Source organism: Hippocampus comes, unplaced genomic scaffold (genome assembly GCF_001891065.2).
Source record: "Hippocampus comes isolate QL1 unplaced genomic scaffold, H_comes_QL1_v1.1 scaffold562, whole genome shotgun sequence".
NCBI lineage: Eukaryota > Metazoa > Chordata > Actinopteri > Syngnathiformes > Syngnathidae > Hippocampus > Hippocampus comes.
The window spans coordinates 468,988-480,870 of NW_017805537.1; the positions used below are offsets into that span (position 1 = coordinate 468,988).

Consider the following 11,883-nt stretch of genomic DNA (forward strand, 5'->3'; position numbering starts at 1 on the left):
ACCAAAACCTATGTTAGCTGTGGTTGGGTCAGATGGGTCAAAAGGTGGAACCAAGTTCAGCACAGCGATTCCCAGGTCCAAGTTCTTCACGTCTTCATAATCCACAGCCTGGAACAGGACACATGCTTTTAAGTACAATGGCCAAGTTCAAACGTCGAAAGTGAATCACCACCGAATCATGAGTTACTTGGCATTTTGTACCTTATCGAGCATGAGGACGCCCTCGTTGGTCTTGGAGTCGGTGATCATGCTGAAATACCCGGCCTCGTTGCCTTTGACGATCTTGAAAACACTTTTCCAGTTGTCCGTCCCATGCAGGTCCAGGTCTTTCGCTTTGATCCGCATCACCTCAACACCTTCCGTGTTCTCCAAGATGCTGCCTTCGTACTATATATACATGGGATAGAGGTGATGGACTTGTATTAAGCTCACTAAAATCAAGGCAATGGCAATTGCAGATGACGTACCACGCTCTTTTCCAGGGTGGGCTGGTTGTCGTTGACATCGTACAGTTTAACGACGGCAGTGCTGGTGGCGCTGTTCCCGCCTGGCGCGCCATTAAGATCCTGACCCTTCACCGTAAGCGTGTACTGCTCCGTTTTCTGAAAGGTCAAATGGTGGCGGCGCAAAAACACAAAGGCTAAAGTTTAAACTGGGGTTTTAAGCCAGGGATAAGGTTACAAATTAAGGTTTGCGGATGTGGTTCGCATTTCAAACAGGAAAGGAATCAAATTAGGGTATTGAGGCTGAATAGGGTCGGTTTTAAGGGTAAGAGTTTCAAATGTGCGTTTTAACATAGGGTTAGAGTTTAAAGCATGGATGAGGGTTTACGAGGGTAAGGTTTCAAATTATGCTTTTCAGACTGCTATAGTGTTTGAAGTTAAGGACTGAGGTTTTGCTTCTTCAAGCCAAGGTTAAGGTTTCTCCTCTGGCTGAGAGTTTCAAGGGGTAGTGTTGAAAGGCATGTCCACGCCGTACTTCTCTGTCCAAGTTGGTGCGTTTGACGTAGATTGTCCCATCATTCTCCATGTAGAACATGTCGTCAGGCGGATCCTGAGACACCAGGCTGTACGCGATCTGAGAGTTGGGATTTCCCGGCTCGTCGGCATCCGTTGCACTGATTTTCATGACGTACGTCCCTGCAACAAGAGGAGGGATGACCAATCATGCACGGCCGCGGTCAAGCCCAACCCCGCCGAGGCGACCCATCTGCTCACCTACGCCGCTGCGCTCATTGACCGCGCCGGCTGGGATGACATTGAAGACAGGAGAGTTGTCGTTCTGGTCCCCCACCCTGAAGCGGATGTCGATGTTTTTCTCCGCCTGCCTGCCATCTGTGTAGGTCGCCACTCCCGACAGCTGCAAGCACGGTGACCGGTCAGTTGACAAACTTGCGGCCAGACCGTACTGCACAGCTTTGGTATTGAACCCGTGGCCATCAATGTCACAGTCTTGACGAAAAGGGTTTTTAACCAGGGTTATAGTTTCAAATTAGGCTTCCTCATCAATACTATTACTCCTCGATCTTAGCGCTGCTTTGATCATTGATCATTCATAAGATACTATTTGAATGCCTTGAAACTTGTATTGGTATTTCAGTCACGGCGCTTTCTTGGTTTAGTTTTTACCTCTCGGAACGGACGTACTGACTTTGGCAATGTTACACAATGGAGTTCGGCAGGGATCGGTACTTGGCCCTCTTTTGTTTTATGACATCATATGTAAACATAGCATTAGTTTTCACTGTTTTCCCGATTATAAAGCCCTTTGAGACATTTCTGTGATTATGGGCCAGAAAAATAAATGTGTCTTGACTTGGTTTCACGTCTGGTTTAGGGTTTCAAATATGGTCCAGCATCTCAAACTAGCGTTTGGGTTTAAAATGAGTATTTCAAGCCTTATTTGGATATGGTTTTTGATATTAGATGGCTCCGCCCCCAACTCACATTGTACGTGCTGTATTCCTCCCTGTCGAGTTTCTTGGTGAGCTTAATGTAGCCCGTTCTGGGGTCCACCACGAACAGGTGGAAAGGGTACTGGTTGGCGCCCACGCCCTCCAGGGAGTAGGCCAGGTTCCCCTTCCCGTCATCAAAGTCCGAGTGGATCTGAAACGTAAAGTGATGGATGATGAATCAACACCATTCCTTCATCGCACAATTGGACCACATGGGGGCACCAAAGCAAACGTCTAATAAATGAATGCTGCTCTGTACCGGATCAGACTGTACTGTACTCACTTTCGCCACATAGAGTTCGTTGGAGTAGTCCGTGTTTTCTATGAGAACCTTTGGCGGGGGGACCCAGTGTCTTTTTCGTCTGGATAGGACTTCATCACCCTCCACCAGGGCAGCCGTCTGGAGTTGGCGAAACAGTTCACGTCGTGATGTTTATTTATAGTATTTATGAAGCCGTGTGCCGTTGCCTCATATACTGTAACCCTGCTGACTGACTATTCTTGCTCCCTTTTGTTTACATTCACAACCTAAAATGTTTTATGGTATAGTTAGTACAAGCTTGGGCAAATTAGGGCACATCTGGCTTGCCTACATTTTCTGATTGGTCCTCACAGTGACCATAATGTCAAAGTACAGCACAAAATATGCAATGCTTTTATTGTGAAATTTGTGCTTTTGATGTGGAAACATGTTTGACGCAAGTGAACTAGCGAGCAAGACTTAGCGACATTTTCACCCAATTTGATGACTTTTCCGACCCTTCATATCAAACGCTTTACGCTTCTTCCCACTGTTACGTGAGCCTGAGGCGCTGACTGTCGTCCGAAGGCGCAAGTCGCGGCTGAATGTGGACAAACCTGTCGGACCTGCAACCGAACGTTGAAGCGGTGGCGAAGTGACAGGAAGTCAGGCGGACTTTACGTGCACACCCTGCACTTGTCAACAGTCCTCAAAGTCCCCAGTAGGAAGTAAACACTCATGTAGCACAGACCCTCCCAAGGCCCATTCACCCTAAACGTGGCATCCTAACAGTTTCATTAAGTCTTGGTATCGAGTGAAACATATCTTTTACTTTTCAAACCTCGCCCAAATCTTCATGAGCAAAAATCTTGACTCCCTAACACCAGAAACCTAGCACCCCACACCTTGTCCCTTCCCTCAAGACCCAAACGCCAAATCTAATATCCTAAAACCGTATCCCTGACACTCCAACATCACAACACCCAGCCCTCCTAAGCCCAACACCCTAACATCAACCCTAATCCTTCAGTCTCACCCTAACATCCAAGTTCGCATTGAATCTGTCGCTCCCCATGCGAGCTACCAGACACACGTGAACGCTGCAAGGAGCGGCCGACACACCCTAGCTACCCGACTCGCTGTCAACCAGCCTGTCTAGCGGCCACGCACGCAGACTGGAGTCCGTGCCGCATGCGCGCAGGTGAGCAACGGTGACACAAACTCCCATAAGCGGGCGTGGCAGCGCATCCTTTGGCTGCCAAAATCATCAAGTTAGCACATGCAGTTCGTAAAGAATGTACAGAATGGGCATGAAGAAACTTTCCCCGAGGGAATTTCTGCTGGTACGTCTTCGCCCACATCGCTGCAGAAGTTAGCAATAGCTAGCAACATCAAAGTCCAAATAGGAGCGTAAACCCTTGATAACAGAGATGTCATTTCTTTCAGTTCATGTTAAATATCGCAATAATATCGAACTCATATTTCTTCATTGTCGAGTAAGTTTGAATATTTGGAGAGTATTTTTAAATTGCTTGTTTATACAGCCCTCAATCGGCGTCGGTATCTTTTCTGCGGCAGTGTGTGGTGTGAATGAAGCAAATTCACAACTCTTGCAATCGACTAGAAGCAACACGAACCCGACCCCTGACTCAAATTTGACCGTCAACTTTTCTGAGAGATGCTAATGTGAATCCCACCCGACCCGAAGGCTACCCAAACATGAAACTATTCCGACAGGCCCTAACTGTAATGCTGCCCGAAACTGTTCCAAGAGAGCAGAAAAACATTTCAACGTCACGTGACCATCTGAAAAAAAATCAGACTAGGATTAGCGTATACCACTAAATGTTGTTTTGTGTTCAAATGTAATGTAAATGTCAACTTTCCAGCCTATCTGCAGCTCAGTTTGAGAGAGCCGAAAAATGGTGATACGTGGCCTGGTTATTATCTGATATCATTCATTCATTCATTCATCTTCCGAACCGCTTCATCCTCATTAGGGTCGCGGGGGGTGCTGGAGCCTATCCCAGCTGTCTTCGGGCAGTAGGCAGGGGACACCCTGAATTGGTTGCCAGCCAATCGCAGGGCACACAGAGACGAACAACCATGCACGCTCACACTCACACCTAGGGACAATTTAGAGTGCCCAATCCGCCTGCCACGCATGTTTTCGGAATGTGGGAGGAAACCGGAGCACCCGGAGAAAACCCACGCAGGCCCGGGGAGAACATGCAAACTCCACACAGGGAGGCCGGAGCTGGAATCGAACCCGGTACCTCTGCACTGTGAAGTCGACGTGCTAACCACTGGACTACCGGGCCGCCCTCATCTGATATCAACCTGCTATAATCCAATATTGATACGGTGTCATTACATTCCAATTCAACACGACATAAATACGTTATCATCCGATATCGACGGTGTCGTTGTCTGACGTCCAACATTGTGCCCTTGCTAATGAGTTTGACCTTGCAACACGATGCGCTTATCTCAACGACCGACGCAAATATGTTCTCTCGGGGTCGTCCTTTTCACGCGCAGGTATTTTGGTTTCATGAGGGCAAGAGCAGACGGCCTTGAAAAACAAACAAGCAGATTATTAGCCAGTCAACTTGTGAAATGATACGTCGTAAGTCAAGACATATGTGGAATTATGCATTTTGGAAAGATCATCAGATTTTGTGTAAATGTCCTTTGAACTCAAAAGCGAACAGAGTCAATGAAAAATCTAACCTTTGCCATTTGATAACACATCAGCCAACGCTTTACACAATTTCCTCCATTTTGAGCAACGGCAATATTTTACACAGTTTTTAGACCACAATTTTCCAAATTTTCCACAATGTGACTAACTTTCATCCCACATTTTACAACATTTTCACTGTCTTATCTCCTCCATTTTGAACCAATTTGACTGTTTTACACACATTCTAATCACGATCTACCTGTATTCCAACCAACATTTTACACAAATGATGATTTTTTTAAACTCATTCTTAACTAGAATTTTATACTGTTTGCACAATCGTAACAACATTCGAGCCACATTTGACACCCGAATGCATTTTCGCCAACTTCTGCCATTTTTACCCCAATTAGACCAACATTTGAAACCTCGTACAAAATTTCTATCAAACTCTCGAAAAATTGACTACATGCAAACCGCAGAAGACTGACGATTCTCGTTCGACTTCCACATGTATCGCCATGACAACCATCTATTTGGAATCAACACAGTCCAGGGTCAAATAAACACAGCAAACTCACCTTACACCTGAGCAATTATTTACATTCAACATACGGCATGACTACACCTGCCCAAGACGTCCAAGTTTCACATTCCAAAATTGCACACCCTTTTTCTGAGACGGTGAACCACGGTTAAAAAAAAAAATTGTCAAAACGTGTCAAGGATTCGTACTTACGGCCAGCAACAGCGACACAAACGTTAAAATCATGACTGCCGCCCGCATCCATGAAACGAGGCCCACGTCGCTTCCTGATAATGTGAGACGGGCCAGCCCGGGAGGAGGCTTATTTATCAAGGGGAGGAGTACTTTGTTCTCACTGTGCACACACACGCGCATGCGCGCACACACACACCTAGCAGGCAGTGACAGGTTAGCGTGTGCATCTGAGAGAGAGCTTGGCAGAAATATTTGGCCTCACAGCAGAGTGAGAACACGTCGGTCCTGTCGAAGCCTCGCCATTCGGCGCGCCACTCGGCCCGCAACTCGGTTCACACGCCTCTGAAAGTGGTTGACTGTTTTTATGAGATCCCGTTTTGTTCCCGTCGTTATTCGCCACGCATTCTGCTTTTGTGGCAAATGTGTCCCACGTACATTTGTGTTGACAATAATGGCAAATGTGGATGCGTTTTTGTCTTCCACACAAGTCAAGACAAAGTCGAGTGACCTTTGACTCTCTGCTATTTCACTTCATCTTGCTACGTTCACATCACGTCACACATTTTGAGCCCATATTTTGACCTACATTTCTCACCCCTGACAACATTTTCCTCAATGCATCCATTTGTTATATGTAAAATATGAAAACGCGTCATTGTCATCATGGGGGAAAAAAATGCCCTGAATCCTGCAGTGTCACTAATGTTCTGACATTTCCAATCGTGCAATGTAATCGAAATAAAATATGACAGCTCGCCAAAATTGCTTGACGCACCCGGTCATATGTGCTCCCTCTTACGAGTACCAGTCAAGAGGTATTCATTCATTCATTCATTCATCTTCCGAACCGCTTCATCCTCATTAGGGTCGCGGGGGGTGCTGGAGCCTATCCCAGCTGACTTCGGGCAGTAGGCGGGGGACACCCTGAATTGGTTGCCAGCCAATCGCAGGGCACACAGAGACAAACAACCATGCACGCTCACACTCACACCTAGGGACAATTTAGAGTGGTCAATCAGCCTGCCACGCATGTTTTTGGAATGTGGGAGGAAACCGGAGCACCCGGAGAAAACCCACGCAGGCCCGGGGAGAACATGCAAACTCCACACAGGGAGGCCGGAGCTGGAATCGAACCCGGAACCTCTGCACTGTGAAGCCGACGTGCTAACCACTTGGACTACCGGGCCGCCCAGTCAAGAGGTAAGCAGCAATATTTTGGACCAACTGGAGACGCTTAATGGAGAAGTGGCTGACTCCAAAGTCAAGTGCATTAGAGTAATTCAGCCGCTGCAGTTGACTATTTAATGTCTCTACACCTCTCTTGTATCCTTCTTATATAAAATATCATGTTTATACAGCTATAGTCTACCATATGAGCATATTAATTTACCATACATCATAATTAATGCATTTGTAATGTACCATCTAATCTACATCATATTTAATCTCTGGGCACATTTTTGGAGAACACGTCAGAAATGTCATTGTAAGCCAACGGATATGTTGACGTTTTGAAAGCTCCAAAGAGTTTCTCCGCAATGAGAATCACTGTCTCGACGAAAACTGCTGACAGGAGCGCCGCGCCCAGAGAGTGTGAGTAAGTGAGTAAATGAGTAAGTAGCGTCAGTGAGTTTGTGGTGACAACTCATTCCAGTAGCAGAACAATGCGGCTATCACTCCATCCTGGGCTTCCACTGCCTGCGTTGAAGACAAACATGCGCTTCAGTCGTCGGGCCTGTTTTGTCGCCGGATCATATGTCAGCGGCTCAGTTTCATGGTGGCTTAGCTTGGTTGCCCAAGCTAATAGAGCTGTTGGAAAAGTTGTCGAAATGCAGCAAGAAAATGGCGGTCTCTCGTCTTAATTTCAGCCGTTGGGTTCTGAAATGGCAAAATGGCCCACCGGTGTTTGGCCTCCACTGTATTACGAATTTTTAAGTGATCAATTGTGATGTCACTGCACAAGCATGTCTGAATTTAGAATTGCACACCTTCAGTGTAGTACCATGCTATGCCACAACATGCCAGGGAGCAATAAGCTTTACTGGAGCCTATGTAAGGGCAAGAAGAAGAGACAGAGCCATCATATTCATCAATCCAACAGAGCAGAGACACAGTAGATGCTTGTGAGTCTTGTTCTATGTTGTTTGCATGTGTATAAGTAGCAATTGTTTGAAGATTTCGAATGGCAAGAAAGGTAGAACAGGTGTGAAGGAATCCTTTGAAAAGTGTGCTTCAATAAGTTTGTCATGTAGTTGTTGTACTTGGGCCCGGGGGGTGAAGATTGCGACTTCAATCGTCTCTCTGGGGCCCTCACCTGGTCCTTTGAGGAGAGCTTGCCAGACGTTTACGGGTCGGTGTCGGTATTGCCGAGACTTGATGGCATAAACAAGGCCTCGAGTCTATGAGTCACAGTTAAGTGACTCACATGAAGAGCAAACTAAGTTTGAACGAAAGTCTTAGAGTAGCCACCGCACCCAAAACAAGTCATTCATCAAAACAACTTGTTTCGCTAGTTTGTGAGGAATTTGAACCACTGAGAACTAGAGTGAGCTAATTCCAAATTGGTCGTTTTTGCAGAGGAGAGAATCCAAGTGTTGGAGGGTTGCGCTAACGTCGGTGGGCTTTATTTACACTTTTCTGATTTCTACGGCAATGATGACTTCTTCTGTAAATGACTGAAATTGTGGTTTTACTCAGATTTTAGTTTAGACCACACATTTGTCAAATCTATTTTTTTCTGGAATAGTGAAGTCTGCTTACATGGGCGCAGACATCTTGGAAATGGGAGTTGGCCCAATTGCTGGACTTAATTAATTAATGGACTGCTTGCACCCTATAGTTCAAATTTGGAACTCAATATTGAACATTCGTTCATTCTGCATATTCATTTCTGCACCGAATTTTATTTTGTGAGGAGCTACAGGTAGGATGAGGATTAGATGGTTGGATTTGAGAGGTTTTGGGGTCAGTGGTTCAGACGAAGGACGGGGGTTAGAGAAATGAGCTCAAAGTTGTAACGGTCCGTGGTAGGGGTAGCGTTTAGCGTTAGAGGCTCAGGTTCAGTTGTAGGGTTAGGCTTTCAGATGAACAGAGCATAATCTAACATGCATGTTTACAGATGGGTTTGATGTTGAACCATGTAAAAAAAAAAAACAACACCAACAACAACACTGCAAACACGACACATTTAGGATTATGGACTCCGCTTCACCCGAGTCCCTAATCTTAAATGTTTCAAAGTGAATCTCCCAAATTCCCACCAGGAGACTTTTAAGTATTTCTTTTGCACTCTGTAATTACAAAGTTCATCTTCTGAGCATAGATGTGGGTGTGGCCTTGAAACCTGCTCCCCCCCCCCCCCTCCTCCAAAGGTGTGTCTCGGCGTGGGAGTAGTCAACAAACTGACAGTGCCCGTCTTCTAAACACAGTAGGAGAATGTACAGAGTTATATAAATGTAGATGACACGCGACAGAAAGATAGCACTGATGCATCCAGAAGGATAGGCTGCTTACTACAATATGAAAAATATAAATAAGGACATAAATGACATTTACGTTTATTCATTTCACCAAATGAGCAGATACATTTCTGAATAATGAGGAAGCATCATGTCGAGTTATTTAATCGAGTGACAGCGAGAAAAAGTGGCGGCGAGTTTGTGTGTGTGTGTGCGTGTGCGTGTGTTGGGGGTTGAAAACCGGTTCCGCAACGAAGGCCCACACATGCACAGGCACACACAATCTCGGCAGACACACCCAAAGTGCTCTTCGCTTGTTTTGTATACGTGGCCAGGTGATTTCTTTTATTCACTGTTCACTTTAGCTCACCATTTCAACGACTGGAATGAATCTTACATATGCAGCGGCTAAAATGGTGTGTTTCTAATACCCTAAAAATGGTTCATGAAAATTTATTTCCGCATTTGTTCGTTTTATTTCTCTTTTCAAATATGAATTCTGGGACTTTGTTGTTGTTGTTGAATTATCATGGGGTGATGAAACACCAAACATTTTATTATTTTCTCATTTAAGTATGAGATTTTATTTGGTGCATTCATGTCATTTTCCTCAAACTGCTTCCATCAAAAGTATTTATTCAGGTCTTGACTTTTTGTCTGAGTGCAAAGCAACATAATGAAAGTGTGCTTTCACACCTGGAGATCACGTCTTTTGAGCCCAACCAGTTTAAGTCCCTGTATAGTGAAAATAAATCTCCCTTGCAAATTCGAGAGCCCTGTGAAATTTGAATTGTTAAAAACATTGCCGAGTCAATAAAACGAGGCTTCAAAATCCTTGCCTTGCCCAACTGAATGCCCTGAAACAAACCACGGCCCGCTCAAATGTCAATCAAATACAAATACCGTGGCCTGAAAAAGGGATGCAACTTTCTCTCGCGTCTTTCTTACACCTACGAGTCGCTACCTGTTTGAGACCCGGAATTATATCTGCATAAAGCCTCCGGCTGCTCTTGTCTTTGTTTTATGTTACCTGCCAAGGGATTACGAATGTAAATTAGCCGTATGCTAACTTGGATACTTTTACGCAGGTATTGTAGCGGTGTTCGTCGGTGCGCATGGTTCCTTTCAAATAAACAATAAAATGAAAAATATGTTTCGACGGGTTGTCATGGAGGTCATCCACAATGCGGCAAGAGGCGCAAGCCACCAGCTAGCTAACAGGCAACGAGCAACTTGCACAACCATGAGACAGCGAGGCGCTCCAGTTCTTAAAGAGTAGGGGAGGGCGGCTCAATGCCTGATAGCAAAGTGCCTCATAAAAAAAAAAAAACCATACTTTTTACATACAAAGAAAGAGGAAATATGTTCTTTAAGTTCAGTTCATTGCACAGGAAGCAAGTCAGCAGGAATGGCTCAAAATCCAAATGGGAATAGTATCCAAGTGGCGTCTGCAATGGGAACATCTCATAGCCATTAATTGCGGTAGATTGGGATTCTGGGAGAAGCCATCTGAGGTCCGGTGGACTTGGTGATGGTGCTTTTGATGTTGAAGGACTTTACAGATCCAGAGGTGTTCCTGTTCAGGGACATATTTCCAGCTTCATGTATGGTTGATGACCCTTCCACAAAACGGACATTCTGAGGTCTAGAAATCCATTCAGCTTCTCCACCTGCTTGCATAGGTGAGGTTTGGCTCCCCCTGAGAACTTTTACAGATCCTACAGGGCGCTTGCTTTCTACCACCACCATGTTCTGGAGGCTGGGATGATGTCTGCTGTGGATCTTGGTCTGGACCTTGGGGTTCTCAACCAGCACCATGCCGGCATCCTTGGTGTGTCCGCCAGATACTAACATGCCTTGGGCAGGTGCTGCCAGAACTACGCCCTGGAGACTGGTAGCTGGTGCCTCAGCCAGCAGCATGGTGTTCTGGACTTGTGGTTGGACTACGTACTGAATGGGAGTGGCAGCGGTGTAATAGACAGGCTGCTGCTGCTGTAACAAGAACATCTGGCCTTGGTTTTCCATCCCTGCCTTCATTGCAGTAATCCCTTGGTTCCGCCAAGTCATGTTTTCCTTCGCCACTTGAGTCACAGTCTGGTCTACCACGGGGACAAGTGGAGGTAACTTCGGGAGTTCCGGCCTTGGTCCAGTCATGACCTTTGTTGGTGGTGGAATGACATTTGCTCCGAACTTGCGGCCGCGGCACACTTCCGCCAGGGCCTTGAACTTGGCGTCGAGGTTGTCGAGGAACTGCAGGTCATTGTCGTTCTCCAGGAGGCTGCAGCAGCCCACCGAGCCGGCTGAGGAGCCTTGGCCCTCAAAATTGTACTTCAAAAGAGCATCCTTCTCCGCCAGACTGCCTCCGCCACCTTCGCTGTACACCTTCTGTTGAAACATGACAAAAAATGTGAAAGTTGTGATGATTTCGTGTCCACCGCTGGTGTAAAGCTATTTCTCACCTGTTGGTAGTATTGGGCGATCAGGTGGTCCGGTAAAGCGATGCTGTCATGCACTTCCATGGCCTTGTGTCCTACCGCTGCAGCCCCAAAACTGGAGTAGAAGGTGTTCACGTTGGCTTGTCTTCTTGCCCAGGACTGTTCCATGTTTCCCTGGAAGGTGTCCTGAAAGACCGACTGCTTCATGTGATCGCTCACGTCTTCAGCGAACAGCTGTGTCGGGATGAGGTTTAGCGGCACCTCCTGCCAAAGACCCGGCAGACGGTCAGAAGTCAAAAACTCAATATGTATCCTCAGGAGTTGATGGAGTGATCAGGACTGACCGCGTTCTCCCCTTGGCCTTCAGTGGAGTAAGTGACCAAGTGGG

The 11,883-nt window shown here is 46.2% G+C and overlaps 2 protein-coding genes across 2 annotated transcripts in view; both read right to left on the minus strand.

Moving 5' to 3' along the window:
• dsg2.1 (desmoglein 2, tandem duplicate 1) overlaps window positions 1–5,732 on the minus strand; it is a 10,305-nt gene extending 4,573 nt beyond the window's left edge. The window contains exons 1-8 of the mRNA XM_019878337.1: window positions 5,621–5,732; window positions 2,238–2,354; window positions 1,947–2,105; window positions 1,218–1,359; window positions 979–1,139; window positions 468–602; window positions 202–387; window positions 3–108 (exon numbers count right to left, since the gene is read on the minus strand). Of these exons, the coding sequence (XP_019733896.1) occupies window positions 3–108; window positions 202–387; window positions 468–602; window positions 979–1,139; window positions 1,218–1,359; window positions 1,947–2,105; window positions 2,238–2,354; window positions 5,621–5,668 (1,054 nt within the window). The 5' untranslated portion in view covers window positions 5,669–5,732. The remainder of the gene's footprint in view (window positions 1–2; window positions 109–201; window positions 388–467; window positions 603–978; window positions 1,140–1,217; window positions 1,360–1,946; window positions 2,106–2,237; window positions 2,355–5,620) is intronic.
• Window positions 5,733–9,139: 3,407 nt separating this feature from the next.
• LOC109520831 (desmoglein-1-like) lies at window positions 9,140–11,877 on the minus strand. The gene is made up of 3 exons (XM_019878341.1): window positions 11,840–11,877; window positions 11,520–11,759; window positions 9,140–11,445 (listed from the first exon to the last, which is right to left on the minus strand). Exons 2-3 carry the CDS (start codon window positions 11,700–11,702, stop codon window positions 10,534–10,536), a joined length of 1,095 nt encoding a protein of 364 aa, XP_019733900.1. The 5' UTR covers window positions 11,703–11,759; window positions 11,840–11,877; the 3' UTR covers window positions 9,140–10,533.
• Window positions 11,878–11,883: the final 6 nt, after the last annotated feature.